The following is a 23,527-nucleotide window of genomic DNA, read 5'->3' as shown; positions in this document are numbered from 1 at the left end:
GAATGGAGTTTAGACCAAATATTAGTTCCCTGGAACCACTCTTGCTTGGTAGCTACATGGTGAATCCTTCTTTTGCTGAAGCCACGATAAATAAGTGTGTTATTGACACTAGGTAGAAAAGCTTTTTGTTCTGTGTTAGCTGAAATGCGGTACACATATCTCAACTGAAAATCTGTCTCATGCTTATCTGTTCTACTCTCACATCAGTGCTTCTCCTGTGCATTCTTTCACCGCTAATTTAAATCTGTGTGTGCTAAGGCAGAGCTCATCAGACACATCTTCTTTATAGTTACTCTTAGGACTCCAGATCACATTGCTTGGTACAACAATCAGCAGAACCAGAGCAGTACAGGTACAAAATGTTTCAATTTCAAGATAAATCCACCCGTCAGAACTCTTAAGTCCTCAACGTGCAGAGCAACGTGGGGTTGAGCCTCTAGAAACATTTCTCACATCTGCTCACCATTTTTGTTTCTTAATGTAACATTTATCAAACAAATCCATGGTGTGATGACACATTAATAATGGAAAGAGGACTGGGCTCAAACGTAAGCACTAACATAAGTTCACTACTCGAGGCTGCTAGTGTGAACAAGTGTTACTGTGACAAGGAGCTTCAGGGCTGAGCTCATCGTATTTAAAAGCTGAGAAGATTCTTCCTAATTTGCATTAGCAGTAGGAAAGCCATTAAGAATTATATTTCCCAAAATAGCCAATTACCAATGCTAAAAATCTGAGGCTGTGGTATCACAAAACGTATTCTTCTTTCTCACTTACAAATGTGGTTTTAAATATTTATGGCACTTATCATAGACTAGTAAATGTTCTTTAGTGTATTTTGTGAAAGGAATAATACCTAAGTGACATGAGACCTTATTCCAGTGACTGTGATTGTCTTATGTTCACTATGAACTGGTGCAAGAAGTCAGTAGCTCAGCAAGGTTTTACTACATTAATTCAGTAGTATTGTAAAGTGCAGACCATGCTTGAGGCCTTTTATGATACAGAAATATGAAGGAAGACTTGTGTCAGACTTAGACTGTTGGTAGTATGAATAGAGAAGTCAGGGAAAATAATCTGAGGATTGCTCAGGAAGATGGTAGCAGAACTGGCCGCAGATCACACAACCATACTTTGTTACCTTTAATCTCTTCCCAGGAAACCGTTTTTAATAAACTACCTGTATTACTCTTGGACTTGATATTTGTCACGAAGCAAGATGTTTGTGCCACATCTTAGTGAAAATGCTATTGACAAGTACAACGGACAGGGCAGTTAGTTCTTATGTGCTGGTTATTTCCTTGCATTATTCTGTGATCTGCTCTATGCTTGTGAAAGCACACACACTGTCTTGTACACATGAGAGGGGACTTCAGCATGTTTTACTTAGTACATGACCCCTCCATCCCCCAAAAATGCACAACACAACAACACACCACTGATAATCCAAAACTACCAAGTAAGCTAGTTTGTTTCGTAGCATATATACAACTCAGAGTTGCCATTTGAAAGAACACTAATTTGTATTGTTCATTATAATATAGCACTAACAGATATTTGCAGTAAGTAGGCTCCACTGGATCTCATCTACACCGCAGTTGCATGCGGAATGAGTTCTTACTGTGGCCCTAAAATGTACTGTTTTAAAATAGATTTATTACCTATACAGCAGTGTAGGTCACTGTGGCACTGTGCAGACAGTGGGAAAAGAACGGGTCCTATACCAGTAGGTTGTGATAGAAATGTAACCTCAAGAGTCAGATCAACGTTAAAAGAAATCTTAATAAAAACATACAATACAGTGTAATGAAAAGAAAAACACTTCCTCGAGTTGTATTTCTAAAGACAGAGTCTTAAAGGCACAGTTGGGACTTGTTTCTTAGCAACAGTGTGCATCTGAGCTGTGCAGGCATTCTCGTGTTGTAAAAAGACACACTCAAGAAGAACGGTAATATGAAAGGAGCTAGAAACATCAAATTTAAGGGATATCATCCTGCAGGAGCATTTTATCAGCATTGCAAAACCTTGTATCCAGTACTAGATGTTTCAGAGGAAGATCTCTGATGGACAGAGCTGAATGCAATAACCTGCCTGTAGCAGAAACTCCTCCTAAAGAAGTTTACTAGCTAGCTGATGTACCAAAACAGAAGATATTAGTATTTTTTATTCAAAATGGCTTAACTGTAAATGTTCTTTTTAATGGAAATATTAGATAGTATTAATCTACCTGTATATCTGAGTTGGTTGCTGTTATAGTCTGTGAGGATGAATTAGACACTACTGGCATGTGACTCATCTCTTCTGTAAAACAGGTAGTGAATCACACCCTCAGGGGTCCTGTCCTTTTTTTTTTTTTATTAACAAAAACAAAAAAAAAAAAAAATGCAAAGGGAGCTCAGAGTAATGGCTCAGATTGAGGTACATACCTGGCAGATACCTGAAGTTCGCTGAAGCTACCTGATAACTGGTTTGAGTGAAAAGAGGGCCTGGGTACACATCTAGCAGCCATTCAAGGGCAACCAACCACAGCATCTCCCTGATTCCTGCAGTGCTATTATAGCCTCTACTATAGAGAGCTACTATACTTACTAATAAGGGTGACACGGATAATAGAGATATAATATCTGTAACTGTTCATTGCCTCTCCTCCTCTTGGTTCAGCTTGCTTCACCCTCGCCTGCCAGGACAATGCCTGGCTATAATCTTTGGTTATGATAAATGACATAGGGTTGCCCCCTCACACTTCTTCTGACTTCTGAGGTATCAACATTGCATCAGAAGCTTGACTGTGACAGCTTAAGCAGTTACTGCAGAAGTAACAGAGCCTTTGCCATGCTATAGCTGGAGATTACTCTATTTCACATCAGAGACAGCAGAAGAAAACATCTACTGGGACCTCAGTGCAAAGCCATGGTTAAACTAAGTTACATTTAAGTTTGGGTAAGCTTTAGTAAGACTTCACACTGAATCTGCTGTAGCACAGATACATGTTCCTTTCTGTTAACTCTGATACAGTCTTACAACCTATACTAAAAATAAATTAAATGCCTGGCAGCTGTTGCTCTTCAGCCTCGAAGTCCTTGTACAGTTACACAGAATAAACACTTGATTATACACCATTAGACCAGTTCTGATCTCCTAAGTTAAAACCAAAAAAAGAGAGAAAAGGCACCATTTAAACAGAAATACTATGACAGCACAGGAAAGAGATTTTTCAGACAAACTTGGCCTTCTTTTATACCCTGCAGTACCCTAATTTTCAGGTACACCCTTCTCTTCAGAAATGAATAGATTCCTAATATATATATTAGGATATATATATAATATATATATTTGCATTGTAGCTAAAAGCCTTGGAGGGCAGTGAAGCTAAACTAGGAGAGCCAGAATTTAATCAAGTACCTGACAACTCTTTCACTATGACTTCGGGCATAGTCTTAGGCTGGAATTCCTTGATTTCAATGGGAATTAAATGCCTAAATATCTTCAAAGGACTGTGCTTTAGCCTCTCTGCCTTTCTTTCATTCTTCAGAAGGAAAAAAAATGGTGGCATACATAATTACACAGCCTGCGCTGGGGTATCATTAGTACTTAAAGAATGCTGTGATAAAAAAAAGAACTAGATGAAGTGCTGCTGTTGCTTAGCACGTACATTAGGAGAAAAGTAACAGTACGTTCAAAACAGAATAAGTAGAAAAATATATGCAGTTATTGGCATATGCTAAAAAATATCGAAGGATTGTAAATAGATTGGAGCCAGACATTTGAGAAGGGTAAGAACTACGTCCACATTCTCCTCTGCTGAGTAGCATGGCTCAGCTTCACCCACTGGAAAATAAAAAGCACTTCTCCAATAGTCCAATAGATTTGTACTGCCTTAATCCCAGATCTGTAAATGTGGTGTTTCACATTGATCACATGCATGGTACCAGCTCTGCCAGTCTTGGGTCATTTATTGAGAAGATCAAACTTTCCCACAACACCAGGAAAGGGCAGGGTAATATGGCCATTGACCACCTCTCTGGGTGTGGCCTTTAAGCCAATTTCTTATTCACCAAATGGACCACCCTTCATCTCTCTCCAATTTAGAGATCAAAATGTTGTGTGGAATGTGTCTCAGAAGTCCAGGCAGATGACATTGGTTGGCCTTCCCTTAACTGATGCAGTCACTCTGTCACAGAAGGCAACAGAATCACAGAATTTTCTAGGTTGGAAGAGACCTCAACGTCATCGAGTCCAACCTCTACCTAACGCTAACAGTCCCCACTAAACCATATTCCTAAGCTCTACATCTAAACGTCTTTTGAAGACTTCCAGGGATGGTGACTCCACCACTTCCCTGGGCAGCCTGTTCCAGTGCCTCACAACCCTTTCAGTAAAGAAGTTCTTCCTAACATCTAGCCTAAAACTCCCCTGGCTCAACTTAAACCCATTCCCCCTCGTCCTGTCACCAGGCACGTGGGAGAACAGGCCAACCCCCACCTCGCTACAGCCTCCCTTGAGGTACCTAAAAAGAGCGATAAGGTCGCCCCTGAGCCTCCTCTTCTCCAGGCTGAACAAGCCCAGCTCCCTCAGCCGCTCCTCGTAGGACTTGTTCTCCAGGCCCCTCACCAGCTTCGTCGCCCTTCTCTGCACCCGCTCAAGCACCTCGATGTCCTTCTTGTAGCGAGGGGCCCAAAACTGCACACAGTAGACAACCAGAGTGGTCAGGCATGATTTGCCCTCGGTGAAGCTGTGCTGGCTGTCTCAGATCAAATCCTTGTCCTGCATGAATTCTTTACGTGTCGCGCATCTCACCTGCTGTGTTCCACCTGTACCCAAGGCCCACCCATGACTCTCATTGTGCTCAGCTCCCAGGCTCAAGCACACGTTGCTTTTACAGCAGACAGAAATTCCTCTTCTATGTGAGGAATGGATTTGGGGTGAAAACTCTCATGATCTCCATCACACTTCTTATCCCTACACTTCCCCTTTCTCCCCATCTATCCTTTGTGCCAACTCACTGCTGCCTTCCCCTACAAGGAGCTGCTGTAGGATAGTGGTTCCGTTTGTGGAGCACAATTACAGGCTTGAGGTCCCACAGAAGGCCATTCCACCTAGGTTATCTCACTGTCTGATCACCCTGCTATCTCAAATACCCGTTCGCTGCAGATGGCTCTGATACCCCTGAGCGTCAATGGTCCTGTTCCAGTCTGTCTCCAAGGACAGTTCAGTGAGATGCTGTTGCTTTGTGATGTGGTCCTAATGCACTAAAATCTCTGGACTTCATGCAGAACAGATTTTTCTCTAGAAAATACTAATTGTAAAATTTCAGGTGATTTTTTTTCATGACTGTATCTGGTTAGACAAATGTTCCTCTAAATTACAATAACAGGCTTCTGCTATCAGATTATATTTTTAGCTAACTATGCTACCCAGAACTTGCTTATTTTTTCATTGCAGGTACAATAAGAGATGGCACAATAGATCTAAAACATCAGATCATTGCTTTTGAACAATACTGTACCAGAAGTATTTTTCTGTAAAAAATGCTGTGTTTTTATTACTAAAATGAAGAGAAATGAAATACTCCAGCATTAAATAACCGCACATTTTTAGCTAAAGTGTAGGAAGCTATAATGCCTGCAGAAATACACTTTAAGCATCTGTAGGGATTAGTGTAAAGGAATAAGGAATTGTAAGTAGGAAGACAGTATTTTGATATAGCAGTGTACCGGTGGTCCACTCTTTCAGAGAACATGTAATACCCCATGCTTTAAGGTGGGGAAGGAAAAACGCGGACTCAGCACTGTGTTAGTGAACACCCATCTTTCTGCCACTGCTAATTGACTTTGAGCAGGACGGAGTGCAGCCTTCTGTCATTTTGATGTTTAGAACCACAGATTTCTACATGCATAAGAAAAATCTGACCTATTTTTTAGTCTTACTAAGAAACGGTGAATTGATTTAGCCTTTGTAAATTCTTAAAACAGATGGGGATTTTTATTAACTGTAGAAAAGAATTTGTTGCACCAAGTTACCTAATGTCACACAGAAACTATGACAGATCCCTAATTCAGGGGTAGGGGTTTTATGTTGCAGTAATATATAAATAATAAGAGCAACAGATGCTCATCAGTTGTGAAATTAAGCGGAAAGCAGTTGATATGGTGTTTGAAAGAACTGTGGCTGCAACAGGCAATAGTGGTTGAAGTAAATTTAAGGAAAGAAAAAAGTTTGAACTTTGTATGAGAGAGGAAGAGGAAAAGTATTTGGGGTGACAAGTGCACAGCAAAAGGAAGGGGAGTATACACATATAGGATCAGATTTCTAATTCTGCTTGAATTTCATGGATACACATTTATGGTAGCCCTGTACAAGTTCATGTTTGAATCTCATTCATTGGCTTCACACAAAACAGCAGATGTCTATGCTTGGCCTGGCCTGTTATCCAGAGGAACAATCTTTCTGGTGTTTGCATTTCTGAATTGCTGCCAAGATCAGGTTAGACCTGATGAGCCAAATTAATCCCCAGTGTAACTCCCAGTGGCAGCCATTGAATTTAGGTTTGAAATGAATCTGAGCCCAATATAGGTTTTTGGCAACAGGAGAACAATAACAGAGGAAGGCTAGGTGGATGATCCCTCATCTGAGCATGCCCTTTCAAGAAGGCTTTTCTCTCCTTGCTCAGAATTTCTTTTCTTCAGGACAAGGAGAATCTTTTGAGGTTCACATATTGCCTACTACTACTGGCCCAAGCTGATGCACAAGTAGCAAATGTGAATTCCCTTTCCTCTACAAGACTGGTACTCCCTGAGAAGCAGCCTTGTTTTAGAAACCACTATGAAAAATTGGGTAAGAAACCAACGTAGTGATTTCCAGTTTATCGAGCTGAAGGACAGGCAGGAGTAGAAAACCATCAACTTAGTTTAGGTTGTGAAGTCTTGTGTTGCAGCATTAGTCCTGGTTTTCAGGATTGGCTCCCTGCCCCCAGTTTGATGGCTTCTCCATAAGGACATTTTGAAGTCTAAATTTTATCTCAGCTTCACCCTTTAGCATTTCAAATAAGTGTTTCTAGCAGTCTTGCATAGGAGAGTTGAACCATTCCACCATTGCCTCTAATCTTCTTGTAACCCCTTCAACATGAGAATTACAAAAGAGAACGACAGGCAGGATAAAGGTATAACAATTAACACTTTGAGACACTTTCCTCAGTACATCTCACTCGATACAAGTCTTCTCTAACCTCTGAAAAAAATATATCCTTGATTTACTGTATAAGAGAGAGCACTTGCCATATTTCACTCTGAATAATTACTTGCTATATTGTGATACTCAGTTCTTTGTAATATCTGCAAACATATATGCACTTTTATATAATGCCTACCTGTAGCTAGATGGTTAATATTGGAAAATATGTGGTAAAGGGAAAAAAAAAAATCTGTCCTTTAGCTGAAATCAGTGTAAATCAGATTCTATTTCCTGCAGGTTGGGAATAGAAGAATTTGAAGAGATGATGTTGTACAGCCAGAAGCTGGCTGATTTGTTTGATATGAGCATGCACGCACATACTTAGGGGGTAACATAAAAGAGTGGTTTCTGTGTATTGAATGCTTGCCTGCTTTGGCATGATTGGCAACTCACAAGCAGGATTTGTTTGGGGCTGCTGACTGCTGTGGAAATCATTGCATCTGATACTTAAAAAGCAGAAGAGCTGTTCAAAAACAAATGGGAAGTCATGAAGTGCTCTGTGTTGAAGAGCCATTAGTTGTGTGGTGGCAAGAGGACGTGGCTCTGGAGAAAGAAACCAAGATAGTCTGAGATGGCTGCCAGGAAGAGGGAGTCTTACTTCAGTTCCTAAATACAGGAACTGAGAAAGCAGAGATTAAACAGACACACCATGTCCTTATCACATATAATCTTAATTATTTAAAACAACACCTCAAAGAAGTTTGAGAGTTCCTCTTAGGTAATGCATAAAACACTTGGAAGTAGTAACGTTAACATCTTAATTGTGCTACTGCAGCACTACAGAATAAAGCTGAAATTCAGAATTACTTTGCAAGTGCCAGAAAATTGGAGCATGATTTAGTAAATAAAACCAGGGCTGAATTCTGGTCTCCTAAATCATCTCCCAAACTCCTGAGTTCTACACTGCACCTCTAGGCTAGAGAGTACAGCTCTACCATATCCCCTTCAAGTCCTTCTTTGAGACTCTTCAGCTCATAAAATGCATGTACTGAATTTTCTGGATAAAAACACCTTTCTGTTAGTCTCCTGCATACTCATCACTGCAGACATCCAAACATCTGTGTCACAGTTGTTTTACATTCTCATACTACTTAACAGATAGCTTTACTTGCAGTGATTTTGTAGGCCGGTACACTTTATTGCACTTCCATTTCAGCTATCTTGTGCTACAAGCAGAACTCTAATTGCTCTATGTCCCCATCTAACTTTCTGATAAGATTAATTCTCTCTTATGTCTTGGTAGTCCCTAGTTAACATAATTTATCCTCATAGTTAAGGACTCCAGAGTATTGCACCAAGGTGAAACTCATTGTTCAGTGCATCTTTCAAGTAGATAATTGTTCTTCCACAAGCAGAGCAAATGCTGTTAGGTAGCTTCAAAGGACTAAATTAGCTGCAAAGCAGTGAGCAGAAAAATAGAAGAGGAGGCAACACGACTACACACCTAGCCTTGAGCTGTGGCTGCTTGACTCACAGACAGACAGGACAGATGGACCTTTACACTTTTATTTTTCACTGTTATGCAGCTCTTATTTCCAGGGCACTTTGGGGACTGGATGTACCAGAAAACCAAAAAGCTTTCTTTACAGATCTCATGGCCACTCTGAAGTAAGGATGGGCTCTCTCCAGACATTCTGCTCTTGAAGGTTTCAGGCTGGTAAAGTTTGGATGAAAAGCTGTGTGCAAGTTATTTTGATATCAGTAGCAAAAAAATAAAAATGGCTCAAGGGTTGTTTCTGGATTTATGCCAACAAAACAGCAAAGTAACTTCTGGAGGTGTTGAGAATAATGAATTAAGATCTTAAGATTGTAATCTTAAAAATAAGATAGGGAAGATAGGGAAAATAAGATAGGGGAAGGTAGTTTTTGTCTCCTCAGTTCTCCTGTCTCTTGGATCCTGAGATCCTGCAGTGGGTGGGTACAGAGCATCCTGTGACTAGGGGAGCCATGGCCAAGTGCACAAGTTCCTGCTTAGCTGGTGGCAAAGAGGAGAATAAGGCTTATTACAGAGTGTAAGAAGGACTTAATTTATCAGCAGACAACATGAATATAAAAAATCTGTACAGCAGCAGACAGAAAACTAAGTGTATCTGTTCCCATGAAGTAGAGCTGCTTGGTTGCTGATAAAATTACAGAGCAGTGGGGCTGCGTTCGCTCAGAGAAGATGAGCTTATAGTGAAGAGCCGTATGCCATAAATGCTGGTCATGCCTTTTTTTTTCCTATATACTTATTATTATAATTGGAAGCCAATTACATTATTTCAACGATGACATACTTAAGGAGGATGCAAATTTATGAAAATTCTCTCATCATTCCACCAGAAAAGAAGAAAAAAAGCAAGCATCAAGCATAAGCAAGGCTGCACTGTCTGGGACCCTTTCATAGCAGTTTCTCTCACTGACAGCAGAACAATGGACACGCTCCTTCAGCCTCCCCGGCTCTTTGTTCCCTGTCTGTGAAGCACAGACAATCTGTTGCCTGCTTCATGACAAACACCTACCTCACCTACTGCAGAGCACCTCTACTACTTGTACTAGCTTTAACAAAGCCTGACTAGCCATGGGCAAGAATCAAGGCAGATTCTTTTATGTAGAACTCAGTCTGCTCTTGCTAGAGTGCTGCCTAGACCTGAGTTATGACTTCTGGACGTCCCACAGAGCATCTCGCTACACGACTACAATCAGCATCACGATGCACTGAACACCTTTCGTGCTACTTGGGCAGCCAGGGATCCCAAGTGACCCACACAGAAAACGGTGGGAAGGAAAGATGCCTGTTAGCAAGTCATTAGGAAGAAGGTGGGAATGAATGACAGATTATTGCCAAGTACAGGGTTGATCAGAGTGTCAGCTAAAGAGCGGCAAATAATTCCTCCTTGTGGCACATTATCTTAGTAATACGTCAAAAAATGATGCTTCTGATGTGGAGGGATTTATCATAAGCAATTATTTTTTTTGTGACTGCAGGTGGTAGGTAGCACTTGTAACACCCTTCCCATTTCCTATATGGATATCTGTAGAGTTTCTGGGTAATATTCTACATCTCTCCCCTTCCCCCCTTTTGGAAAATTGCAAGTCCTCCCCAGTGGTTGAAACTATTATAAAATGTGATTCAAAAATATGAGTGGCAGTTCTGGAACCACATAGTTATATAAAGGAAAAATAAAATAGTTTGGGAGGTGGGCTGGTACAGCTTGCAAACACAGCTCAGCAGCAGAGTTCTGGCAAGAGCCTGAGGTCCGCTGTGCTGCTGCAGCTTACACAGCAGGGCCCTGCACCACAGTTCAACAAAAATACTCCAGTCTTGAGTCCAGGCAGAATTTTAAACGTCAAGTCAGAATTAAATCATAGGCTAACAGACAGGAGCTGGAAAATCTCTATTTATCGGTAGCTGTTTTTAAGTGTTCAAAAACATTGCAGAGCTGCAGCACTAAACAAACAACAGCAAAGAGCCACTGATGGCTCCATGTGTAATTAAGGGTTAGTAAGTCAGTTGCCCTTTGTGCAGCCTTCCCCTGCAACTTAATATTTTGCTATGAATTTTTAGCCTAGGAAGCCTATAAAAGTTTGTTGCAATCTGTTTTTTGATGTTCCTGTTAAAACTCCACCTTTTCAGTAGAGTTAACTTCCCCCCCCTTGTGTTTAATGTTTTGGAAAGCACTTCTTTTGCATCAAAGTGATCTTATCCTACATGCACATGGGCCATCTTTAGTAGATGCTCCATAAATACTGCTCAGACCATGGTACACAGTCTTTTTAATAAAGAGATGCAGAGCACCAGCTCAGCTTTGTCACGACAGCAGCGTTGTGAAGCAGCTGTAATCAGTTATGAGGATGCAATGCTTTGGTGCAAGCTGGGCATTTGTCACGTAGGGAAATCAGAAAGCAAATCCTATGAACAGCCCACCTTATTCAGACTTCAGAGTTGTGACAAACCCCTTGTTCTTGCGGAGACAAGAAATCACAAGTGCTAGCTCCCACTTGTCAAGGCCCTGTATATATTTTTGTTGATACTGAACACAAAATGATTGGACAGTCAGAATTCACTTCACATGTCCCTCCTGCATGGGAGGAAAAAAATAAAACCCATGCTGGCAGGAGCTAAGCAATGCATTTTTAATAGCAGGCCACAGAGGAAAAATCATGAGCTGCTCTCCATGGCAACATGCAAGCTCTGTCACATTTGCCTGCCTCCGCTCTTTCCTCTTCTTTCTCTCCTACCCCACCACTCTGGTTTCCTTGCCTGGGTCCTGCCTGCAGTGCTGCCTGTGACAGCTAGCCTTTGCAACCCGTCACTTTGCCACCAGGTGCTTGCAAATCATTAGATTTTCCCCCACTACAGCTCATAGCTGCTTCATTTCTTGGTCACACTTTGAGGCCATGGTTTGTGCTTGGCTTACAAATTTCAGGATTTTTTAATTTATTTTTTTTTTTTGTACTTCTAAGAGGTGATGACTGGGACCGAGCAAGCCTGCCATTATTTTAAGCAGTCCTCTGCTCCTGCTCTTCTTCCCCATCAAATTGTTAAAGCTACTCATCCATACTAGCCCTCCTTACACCATGTGTGGAAGAAATAAACTTTAGTCTGTTTGGACAATGGGAAGGGGAAAAAGCTTGCCAGTGCCTGTTTAACCAACAAACAAAAAAACCAACATAAGCTTTCTTTTAAGATACGGAGGTAAAATACCTTTATTTCTAGAACAAACCAAGGTAATTGCACTGACTCTTGGATTAATTCCCTGACTGAAGTAAGCTGCAAGAGGAAGGTTGTAACAAATGCCACAGGTACACAGGTCGCATATCCTCTTGTGGGAATACCTAAATCGTGTTGATGCCATCTTGCCACCTCTACTTCCTTTATATTTCAGAAGCAGCACATGCAGCACCTACCAAAGGTGGGAGAACGGCTTTGTGACAAGCCTTGTACCCTGGACTGCGCACTAACCCCAGCCCATAGAGGCATCAGTGCTCCCCAGCCTCTTGGTGCCAAGAAGGCTACAGACACATGAGCTGGAGCAGCCTCTTCTGAGCAGAGAGCTGTAATCAGCTTGTGATGAGGACGCTCATCTTGGAGGTTTAGGTAACACTCTCAGGCTGGCAAGGTCTCTCTGATGCAGCCTAAGCCCTAATGAGTTCCAGCAAGGCAGAAACTGGGGAGAGTGGTGAGGGCTCACACTGGCCAAAACATTCCCCCTGGATTTTGCTTTGTGTCTGTTTTCTCAAGGAAAGACATAAACAGATCTCTGAGAAAGGTCAGCAGCTACTCAGCCTGAGCATTAACGCTTTGCAGTTTCCTTTTCTTGTGCTGCTGACAGCATCCTCTCTGCAGCCCAGCTCCACCCATGTGGCAGAGGGAAAGGACTTCAGGCATCGGCTGGCACTGCATACAGCTATTTCTGGGGTGACTTCTTGTAGTTCTCTTTCCCTCACCATAATCCAGAGGACTACAGATTAGCATTTTGATTGATGCCACCAAGGACGAGAGGCCTCCATAGCTGAGACTCCTTACAGATGGAAGTATGAAAAATGAGTTCAGGACACCAAGGACTCACAGATATCTCAGCCAGTAGATCACACAGTCCCTATAACAGCAAGCAAACTGCAATCCTTATCACCCTTTTTGTGCTATTTTTCTGGCTTACTCGAGCAAGAACGAGCACATCTCATGAATTTTCAGCACATCCACAACATCTGCCTCACACACCTGTCAACACTGTTTAATGACAGCTAATAATCATTTTAGTTAAAAAATTCAGACACGTTAGACATGTCCCCACACACTGCATTCCCCTGACACAATACTGTTACACAGTTGCTTCTCATCCCCGCAAAACACACACCTTAACTACATTTCCCATCATCAAGCCTGAAGCCTTCCTTGCTCCTGCAGACATCTCACACATCATTCCCCTGTCCTCCCTAACTGCCCATGCTCACCTGCACGCCTCCTAGAGCCTTGCTCCAGCATTGTGACACATTTTGCTTTTTTCCTCAGGAAGCAGGAGAGAAACAAACGTTTCCTCTGTCTCATTTACTCCCAGTACTGCAGGAGACCACCTTGTACAACTCCCCAGCTTGCAGGAAGAGGAACAGATGTCCCCAAACTCCTCTCTGGCTCCATCTGTCATGCTTTTGTAGGGTAGGGAGCATGACCAGCAGCAACCTAATGAGCTGCCCCAGCTGCAGTAATTTTGGTTTCTTCTCTTCCTCTACCTGTAAGTGGGTAGCTCATCAGACCTGATTTCCTCACGTAGATAGTTTGTGGTGTGGTTCCTGGTAGTCAGTGGGAAGCCCAGTAACAAGTTGGTGGGCTCAAATTATTTCCACTTGCCCTGTGGCCACTGGTGTCTCATCTTCCTCTGTTTTGCACCTCGACTGACTAGGCTTCTACATCTGATGTTTATGGGAAGATACAATCAAAAGTTTGCTCACAGCCACGTCCTTTACATGCAACATGCCAAGCTCCATATCTGACTGAAGCTGTCGCTTAATATCATGTTTATATCACCCCGGATGAGTGACCCAAACAGCAGTAGGCCAGGAGATGTCTCTCTGGAGTGTGAGTTTTAACTCTAGTAGGGAGAAAAAAAAACACACAACATACACAAAACCTTCCTGTCTCATACTAATTCGGTGTGCTCTGTGAGGCCAGGAGCTGACAGCTGATGCTCTTGGGAAGGCTGCGAGTGCCAGGATCAGAGGAGCATACAGCAAATTTCTCTTTCCCTTTGTGGTGGTATCCTACAGATAACAACAGAAAGCCTCCCTTATTTACTTGTGTAATCCAAAATGACCCAATTGATTGATGAATTTTCTCCTGGTGGAGGGAAGCTCTTAACAAGTCTGTTGACTCTGTGTAACCCTGGCCCTTACTGCCTGCCTCACCTGCAACCTCTCGTTGCCCACCTATGGAACAAAGCAGGACACGGCTACCAGTGCAAGCAGCTTCTGCTCAGAGCAAAACAGAGAAAGCACGTGGTGTGGAGTAATACCAGATTTTACTAGGTTTGGGCTACTTTCTATTGGGAAGATAGGAGAAATGCCTCATATAACTTACTTTTCTCATGTTACACTGGCAAGGTTGTAGGGATTTTTAATTTTAATTCATTTGCAGTGTTAGCAGTTTGCATTCACTGACTACATTCACAGCCAGAGATCCTTTTGGAGAGCTCATTTATGTAGCCTGTGTAATCCCAGCTGCAATTTTCTTACCAGGTTTACACTTTATATGCTGCAGGTATCCAAGTGCCTGCATGTTGGGAGGTAAATGCATGGGTGCCCTAACTGCTGCAGACACGCAGTATCTGCAGACACAGCTTTCCTTCCTCCTCCTCTCCGGGAATGTGCTCCCAGATGCAAACTCTTCCATATTTGGAAACGTGCAGCTAAGAAACTTTCTTAAGGGGAAATCACATACCTCAGAAAATGTATTTAAGGCTGTCTTCTGCCTCACGTTTTGGAGTGAAACGGGGGCTAGAGAAGAGCATTTTCTCCAGGTTTGTTGAAATGTAGATAAGATGCTTGTCCTCTGAAAGAAACGTGTTTACTAGAGGAAAACTACTTCCATTTTATATCTGCTGGCACATCTTAATTGTTTTTAAAAATGCAAACGTTTTAAACTAATATTAACTCATCATAACTAGTAAAGAAAATGCATTGGTTCCCATGAGCAGGAAATCGGCCTGAATGGGGAGTCAGAAGGCAAGGTTCTTGAGATTTTATCCAAAGTTTCTGTATTAATCCTGTCTCCAGACAGGGGCACTTGGCTGCTTTGTTCCCTTCAGAATGGGACTAGACATTAGCTTAGTCACCGTGGTGTGTAGGGGATTAATTAGGCAATTCAGCACCTCACTCTAATAATGTAAAAACATTAAAAGCGTCACTGGAAGAAACTGAAGCTGTATTTTAAGAATTATTGCTCATTTACAATCTTTTTTGTAACACATCTTGGAAGAGTAAAGGTAAGGCAATTTTCATTATCAAAATAGATATGCATTGCAGTTTGGCAAGATTGGCCATCCTGATGGGAAAACATAAATATTCAGTTTCTGATCCTGCCTCAATCCAATCTCGGATACTGCTGTGCTGTAACTTTGCAGAGAACTGTTTCAGGATGCACTGGGGAATGTTTCAGTCTTCCTTCTGGTTTGAAGAAACCACACAGGGAAAAAAAATGGTGGGTAAAGCAGGGCAGAGATCTGGGGTAATCCCACATGGAAGACAGCAAAGCCAGAGAGCAAAAGGTAACCTCTCTCTTAATGAGAAACAGGGAGGCTGGTTCGACATACTTCAGGATAAAAGCAGTTCCCCCTTTTGCTCTTCCCACCTTGCTGGGCAGCCTGCCAGCGATGCTCGGGCGTGGGGCTGCCTCCCTCCGTTTCGTTTCATCGCTGCGCACCCACTCCCTCCCCGCGGTGCCGCTACTGCTGCACTGCTGGCTGCAGCGGAGGGAGCCCGTGGGTGTACGAAATCCAGTGGCAGGAGGACAAGGGGAGGTTAGGAGCTGGTGGAGCATGAGGAAGGTGCTGGAGCTGAAGCCTGCAGAAAATGGTGAGATTAAAAACAGGCTGTGGCCAGCCTTCCTGAGCACGAAACTGATTGTCCTCCTTGTTACCACTGGGAAGGAGAGTGGTGGCAGAGAGTCTCTCTCTCACTTCCCTTGATGGGGTAGGACAATGGCATTTTGCTCCTAAGCAGACCCTTCTGCTCTGTCTGTCCCATCTTCAGGAAGGATGCAGCCAAGTCAAGGGACTGCCTCTTTCCCCTGAGTTCAGCAAGGTGTTTGTGTACATCAAAGATATCAAAGATGAGCTCACGCATTCACTTCTCACAGGTTGTTTGCATGCTCCCGTCCTTGCAAAGGTAAAAGGACAAGCTTTGTAGAAAACATTGTTCATCATTCTGCACCATTTGTAATCCCAAACATTCATCAAGGAAACTGTTTTACAGAACTGGCTTATCCAGCACAAACTCTGCCACACCTCTGTGTCTACCTTGGCAATGCCCTATCTAGATTAAAAAATTACAAAGACAATTTATAATGATAAGAGCTGTTGAAATGCACACTTAGCTCAGGTAAGTGAATCTGCCGACCTACAGCTTGTACATCACAGGAATCAGAAACAGCTTCTGCTACTCTTTGCTGATGCTGTGCATTTCTGCAGGTTGGCTGGGGGGAAGATAAGACTTCCCTGAGCTGCAGCTTCAGTTATCCATGGAAACAGAACATCAGCTCTGAATAAATGATCAGCCTCATCCAATGTGCTAAATTCAGAAAAAAATCTTTGTAATGTCTGCTGTGTAACTCGCCCCTACTTTTACCTTCATGCATCACATCAATGAGATCATGTGTCTGAATTGTTTCAGGAAGCCCTGAGGGTGTGTGGAAATTTTGAAAGCTTGGCTCAGTTTGAGCCAGGGTTTGCAGCATCAGGTGAGCCTGGCTCAGTGCTGAGCTTTGTTTTTGATTTTTCCACTTTGTACACCCGGTAGCACCCTAATTCTTGGTGAATTTTTCCCTTTTAGAGCTTCTGTGGAGAAAGTACTCTCCCCAAAAGGGAATCGTGAGGCAGAAAAAAGGTACATGGGTGTTTCCACAGACAAACGTCAATCCTTAATCCTTTGTAAACCCTCTAGAGTGTGTAACTGGTTATTGGTGCCTGGCAGAGAAAAAAAGAATCCAAAACCTGAAAGAGGTTTTTCTGTCCTAGTTTCATACATACATCTCAGTGCAATTCAGTGGAGACAGTAATATGTTCAAGGTAGATGTGGCTATGCCTCTGTTTAACCTCTAATGATAATTGTAGATTTCCAGCACTGCAGTGGGAGCACACGGAGCAGGATGCTCCTTGTAAAAAGTAGATTTAAAGGAAGGAGTGTGGCATGAAGCCGTGGCTTTCACTGTGTGTTTTCTTGCTGCTCTCTCCATAGGGACACTTGTATCAGCTTTCACAGTGCTGTGTGGAGCCCGGACCGACCTCCCTGACAGGCACATGTGCTGCGTCTTCTGGCTGAACATTGCTGCTGCACTGATTCAGATCCTGACAGCAATCGTGATGGTTGGCTGGATTATGAGTATATTTTGGGGGATGGACATGGTCATTCTTGCAAGTAAGTACAGTGCACTCACCCTCCCATCTACCCCCCGCCTTGGGCTGTGTTGCTGGGACCCAGCTAACGGCCCTGCAAGCCTCCAGACTGCTCTCTAGGGAGCAAGAGCCACAGGATGGGCTCTGCAAGTCAGTGAGAAACAGTAGACAGAGGAATTGTGAGAGATGGTTAGGAGCACTTGCACCCAGGCTGCCCCATCACACATCTGGATGTCTCTCATCCCACCACACAGGTTAGGATTGTACATTCCCCTTTAAAAAATGAGAATTGTAGGAAGGGGTGCGGATCCCAGCACTATGAATGCTGTTTTCTGGAGCTCTCCCTCCCTGGCTGCATCTGTGTGTGGTTTGAACAAGAAAGACCTTTGTCTCCCTGTGACTCCAGCTGCACCTCTCTAATTAATAAGTGCTTCCCGCAAGGGCAGTCCATCCCCTGAAAAGCTCTAGGTTGATCTAGTACCTTCCATCCTCCCCGGAATCTATGTATCCAAAGGCTTTTTTTCACTTTTTATTAAGTTCTTAGGCTCAATAGGACTGTTGAGCTTTTTCTGGAAGGAATTCCCCTACACTCCTTAAGAAGGCTCTGGACCACTACTCTAGAGGAAGAAGAGAGGAATCCTTCCTTGAACATACATAACTTAGGTCAGCCAACTGCTTAACTACGTGTTGCCAGCCCACAAGCTCTGTCACTTTATCTGCTAAAGACTTTCACTGGTGGACACTTTCACTTTGGTGGACACTGCCCCAGCTGAACAGGTCTGGGACCTTCCAGACCAAGGGGGTCAGCAGTTCCCAAAGTGAGGGCTTCTGGAGAATGTCTTACCAGTAGCTTTTGCTGTTTTGTTTGAAGGGTCTTCACGTAGTCATCTCTGCTGATGACATCTCTGTGGGAGGAGGATCTCAGGAAACTGCCAGGCACCAGCAAAACAATTAAATGGATGAAACTGAAAAGAACAGCAGGAAAACAGAGCACATTTTCAGATGCCAAACCCACCGGTTAAACCCATCCACCAAACCACCTGCTACTTTCTGAGCCAGCTTCAATTTACAGGCTGAGTTCAGGGAGACCCACATACACAGTAAGATGATGTGAACATGAGTGAAACAAAAGGCTTTCCTCAAGACAAAGACAGCACTACACTTTGTTTTCCCCTGCAAACCAGCAGAAGTTTCATCTCAGATGTACCTGCATGTTGGGTAGCCTGATGAGGATAACATGTGAGTCAGTCTGTAACTGTGAAATGTCTCTAAGAACCTGCCTAATTTGTGTGCAATTGGGTAATTACATGCTTGTACCTATACACGCTAGCACTGTTGCTCTGCTGGGCAGCCTCAGCATGTGGAACGCTGCTGGCAGACCTGCTTTTGGAGTGTCAAGCACCTGTTCAGACAAAGAGCTGCAGCTGAAACTGTGACTTACCTTCCCCTTGTCACATAGCAAAGACACACATCAGCTGGGCAAATGGCTGGTGCTCAGGAGGCTCCAACTAGTTTTCTGGTTTGGCTGCTGGGGATAAAACCACAGCTTCATCCAGGTCTATCTGCTAGTACAGAAGGGGAAGGGGAGCCCACATGCCTCATGTTAACCAGCTCATTAAATAGCCAGGTTTTAAGTTTACTTATAATATATAAAGGAAATCCTGAATACGTTAAGCAGCTCATGGTTGATGGAAAACAAAAGAAAAAATAGCTTTGCAATCACAGGAAAAAAACAGAAGTGATCAATTGCTCCCAGCTGGATCAAACAGCCTGCCAGGCCTGAAGTGAAATGTATTTTGTTTTGTTTTTTCCCCAATGCTTTGTTTTCATGTAAAAACAAAACTAAAACAAAACCAAATTCAAAACTGAGTCATTAAAAATGAAACAATGTTTTAAATGCAAGAAATAAGATATTTCATTTAAAAACACTGCCACAAAATGTTTTGCTTTGGTTTGAGTTTGTTTGCATACAAATGGAAACAAGTTGTTTGCAGTTTGTTCTGCACTGAGCAGAAACCACAAACTGTTGCAACTTGAATTTGCATTTGGGTTGGGAGTAGTCAAAACCTACGGAACCACTGCCCCTGAACCTCTAATCTTCCTCACCATGGGATGGTTGAGTCCGTGCCTCCCTGTGGCTGTCCCATATATACAGGTAGTGTGATTCTGATGGGCTGAAGATGGGCAGAGCGTGTGATATCACAGATAAAGGGACTGGGGGGCCTTTGCTCTGGACTTCCATGGATGCCATGAGGGATCAGTGCCTCTTTCATGGGCTCAAGGCTGAGCCTGTGCCATTACATTGATTGGCAGAGCACTGCGTGGCAGCTAGGGAGGCTTGTTGCTATTCTTCCCTTCCTAGTGCTCCTTAATTCTCAGACTCTAAGAGGGGAGCACCGCAGGAGCCTGGTCCAATAGGAGAGGAACCTTGAGGCTAATGTCATGCTGCCTGTCTTTAATGTGGAGAAAAATGAGAGGAATTATAGGTCAGTCAGGTACACTTCAGTTCCTGGAACAGCTAGTCACATGGATGATTTGCAAGCATTCAGAAAATAAAAAGAAACAAAGCAAGAGTCAGCCCGGGGTTGTTGAGAACAAGCTGTGTTAAACTGGCCTAATTCCCTTCTGTGGCACAGGAATTCATTTTGTGAATAGAGAAGGTGATCAGACATACAAATCAACAGTGTGCATGGCTGTGCCGATGAATGAGCAAAGGCACTGTCACTTGTGGTTTCAGAGGACAGAGACTCCTGCTGCAGCAGTCCTTGGCCTTTCAAGAACTGGAAAACAGTAGTAAGAAATTACCTGTAATCATCCCGTCCACTTGTCACTCACTCCTTTGCTAATTACAATGCTCACGCCTCGCCAGAATTGACAGATGATTGCATGGTTACTGTACATCTGGGCTCCCAGAGACTTTGGGAAGTGTCACCAAGGCCTGTCTTCTCCACAGGGCCCGTCCTAGGGTAGGTTCTGCAGTTGCCCTGGTAAGGAAAGAAAACAGAAAGCATGTGAGAGACTCAGAAGAGAAGAGCATCCCTAAACAGCTGGTAACCCTTCGTGAGATTAAGGAAATTCTGGGGGCAAATTGCCTACTTAGATCCATTATATTCCTTACAGTCTAAATAGAACCATCCCCCAGACTATGCCTAAGGTAAGTAGGTGGAATAACCTTTGTCGTGGTCTCCTACCAAGGGCTGCAGTGGGTTAAGTTCGTGACCTCATTTATGAATGTTAGATAGGGCCAAGGTCAGCAGCAACCAGTCAGGCTGGGACATGAAGACACCTGTGGGCACAAGCAAATGCGGTGGCAAACCTGGAGAAAAGCCAGCAGGTGTAGTTCTCCTGGCTGTTGGACCATGAACAGTGTATGTGCCATCCTGTACACCAAGATGTCTTGTTTTCCACCTTCAGTTCCTCTTCAGTCCAGCCTGTGTAATAGCAACGTCACCGAGGAGAGCACTCATGGGAGCACCTTGTGGGCTTGGAGGTGCTCGGCTCAGGGCCAGTGACCTGAAAAACAGACGAGGATTCCACAGGCCTCCCTAAACAAGAACCCCAAACAAAACAACCCACTTCAAATACAAGGATTGTAGCTAAACACAGCCTTGTCAAGGGTTAGCTTTGGTGTCAACGTTTGATTGTGGAGTTGTTCTCTGTGTACACAGCCCCAGTTTACTCATTGTTCATGTGTTTCGGATATATAGCCTACAGTTACATTTCTCCCTCTCTCTTTCTTTCATGTTCCTTTGCCTCCTTTTGTTCACCATCCAAGTTTCACAAGGTAAGTTTGTTTCTGTTGCTCTTCCTTCCTCCTCACCCTCACACCTCATGGCAGATCGCAGCAAGCACTTGTCTAGGGTGAGGAGCTTAGGTGTGTTTTGGGCAGGTGCTGCCTGCTCCCAGCCCATGTCCCGCTCTGTCTGTGCTGTCTGTGCGTGTCTGCCTGTGTCTGTCTGTCTGTCTGTCCTTTGGTCGCTCCAGCGGATGCAGGGGAACAAGAAGGGTACCGCCTCTGGCAGTAGCCTGCATCCCCATCCCAAGGGCAGGTTGCTCACAAATCCCAATGCCCCTACAACAGGTGATGCCTGAGCTCTTCTCGGAGAAACCCAGGGCACCTGCAACAGTCCCACCGTGTGCCAGGTGGAAGATCCTGGTATGGATCCTGTAGCTGCAAGACAGACCAAGGTCGAAATGTTCCCTAGGCTGTGTCACAGGTGGATAGGGGTGGTAGCAACCTGCTCTGGCCTCAGGGAACCTTGAGCAGGAACGTGCTCCTGGGGAGGGCCAGCAGAAGGACAGCCTGTGTAGGTTGCTTGCCTTTTGCCTTCAGCTTTCTCTAAATGCTAATTGCAATGGTTTACAGAAGTGCAATTTCAAGCAACCTTGGTTCAGTTGGTGAATTTGGGCACAAGTGCTGGTTCTAGACCTGTCTGCTTCACCAAACTACACCTCAATACTATTGCTACACAAGCACACTAACATGAAGTTGCTCTACACAAAATACCTAGTGCTATATAAGAAGCACAGGAACTATTTATTTTAATGTATAAACTATTTAATAGGACAAGTAAGTCTTAAGTGTTTTAATAATGTAATTTAGCACAGAAGAGGTCATCTTTTGGCTTACTTTGTTCATGTAAAGAGCGATACAAGCTCTGCCACTGCAATGGGCTTCTAGCCAGTCGCAAAACCAAGCAGCAGAACTGAAAGGATTTCTGTTATATCTTAATCAAAGGCGAGGCTAAACAACATAGCAATTGTAAGTGTAACCTATCCTGCTTCAGCTAAGGATTTACAGCATGACCCCTGCTCTCCAGTCCACGTTTATTATTTTTTTTTACTAAACAAGCTAGAGTGGTGCCATAGGTAACTCCACATTGCAGGGCTTCATTTTGCCTTCACAGCCGACTCACAGAACATAAATGGACAAGAAATCATTTTTTCCCTACAAAATACTGTTTGAAAGATCTGGGAATCCTTCTGTTGAGCTGCATGGCGCAAGAAGCAGTGTGGGACAGCGCTGTGCTGAGAAGTGTTCATCCAGCCCTTGCCTCCCTGTGCTCCTTTAACAGAAGGGGATTTAGGCTGCCAAGGCTGGATGCATGCATAGACATTTCCAAAGTGCAGTGGAGTTCATTTACCAGGGCCACCTCTCAGCTCACCCTTTCAGTCCCTTAAAGATAGAGGTTGGAGCACTTGAGTGTGCTCTGTGTTTAGCCTCTTTAGATGGACTTAGAACAACCTTACATGTGAGTTGGAAAGAAATTTTTAAAATATCAACGTTCAAAGCATTAAACATTCTCTGGGATGTAGAATTTCAATTTTATTTTTTATTTTTAATTCAAAATACAAACTTTACACTTTATTCAAGCAAAGAAAACAAATTTAAAAAGATACCTGGTTGGAAGAGCTTCACTACCACAGGCAGCGCAGGTAAGGACAGTTTGTTGGGATTTTTGTTGTCGCTTTTTATTTTTTAAAGAGGAGATCTGTCACATTACAGCCTCAGCGTCTTTTACAACGGCAGCAGGTAAATCGTGCGGTGAGGTCATTGCAACTACCTAGGGAAGCGTTAAACAAATGACGTGTTTTTCTCGTCCCCTCAAGATGTCACACAAGAGCTGCGGGGGCTCTGCTATTGCCCCAGCCCCTGGTAGCTCACCCCAGCTGAGGCAGCTGGCAGGGTTGGGCCTTTTTTATGCTGAGCAGATCCCTTGTCCCCAGTGCAGCCGGACTGACAAAAACACCTCTAATGCTGGTGGGCTGGGGCAGAGCAAACAGGTAATGAAGCAGCCGGAGTATCCTGATGGGGACAGCCCCAGCGTACCCGTGAAGGTGTGAGGTTATAGGTTGTAGCGTTGGCAGCCACAGCTATACCCAGCACTTCTGTAACCCCTCCCAGCAGCGTGCCCCCGTTCCTACCAGGGCAGGTGGTTACCCCCCTGCGTGGGTCAGCGTACACCTCCTCGTGCACCAGGCTTGCCGGAGCCTTGCCGGGGCTGCCAAGGGGCTTTAGGAGCTGAGACTAACCGTGTTCCCTTCCCCTCCTCCTCACAGGCTACAAGGAGCAGGGGATCCCACAGCAGCTGTAGTGGCTGGGACAAAAATGTTGAGAGAAACACGGCGAGAGATTTCCTTTGGCAGCCGCGGGCCACGGACCTTCTCACTACCCTTTGTCTTTCTTCTTCCTTTTGTTTTGTGCTCGC

General features: G+C 43.8%; 1 protein-coding gene across 1 annotated transcript in view; it reads left to right on the top strand.

Annotated features, from left to right (window-relative positions):
* The window catches only part of STUM (stum, mechanosensory transduction mediator homolog), a 32,932-nt gene extending 9,450 nt beyond the window's left edge, over positions 1 to 23,482 (top strand). Inside the window, exons 2-4 of the mRNA XM_032183550.1 lie at positions 17,161 to 17,340; positions 21,094 to 21,102; positions 23,379 to 23,482. Coding sequence (XP_032039441.1) covers positions 17,161 to 17,340; positions 21,094 to 21,102; positions 23,379 to 23,413 — 224 coding nt within the window. The 3' untranslated portion in view covers positions 23,414 to 23,482. The remainder of the gene's footprint in view (positions 1 to 17,160; positions 17,341 to 21,093; positions 21,103 to 23,378) is intronic.
* The last annotated feature ends 45 nt before the right edge of the window (positions 23,483 to 23,527 follow it).

Source organism: Aythya fuligula, chromosome 3 (genome assembly GCF_009819795.1).
Source record: "Aythya fuligula isolate bAytFul2 chromosome 3, bAytFul2.pri, whole genome shotgun sequence".
Classification (NCBI taxonomy): domain Eukaryota; kingdom Metazoa; phylum Chordata; class Aves; order Anseriformes; family Anatidae; genus Aythya; species Aythya fuligula.
The sequence above is the reverse complement of the archived record's forward strand: the minus strand, read 5'-3'. Positions and strand labels throughout refer to the sequence as shown.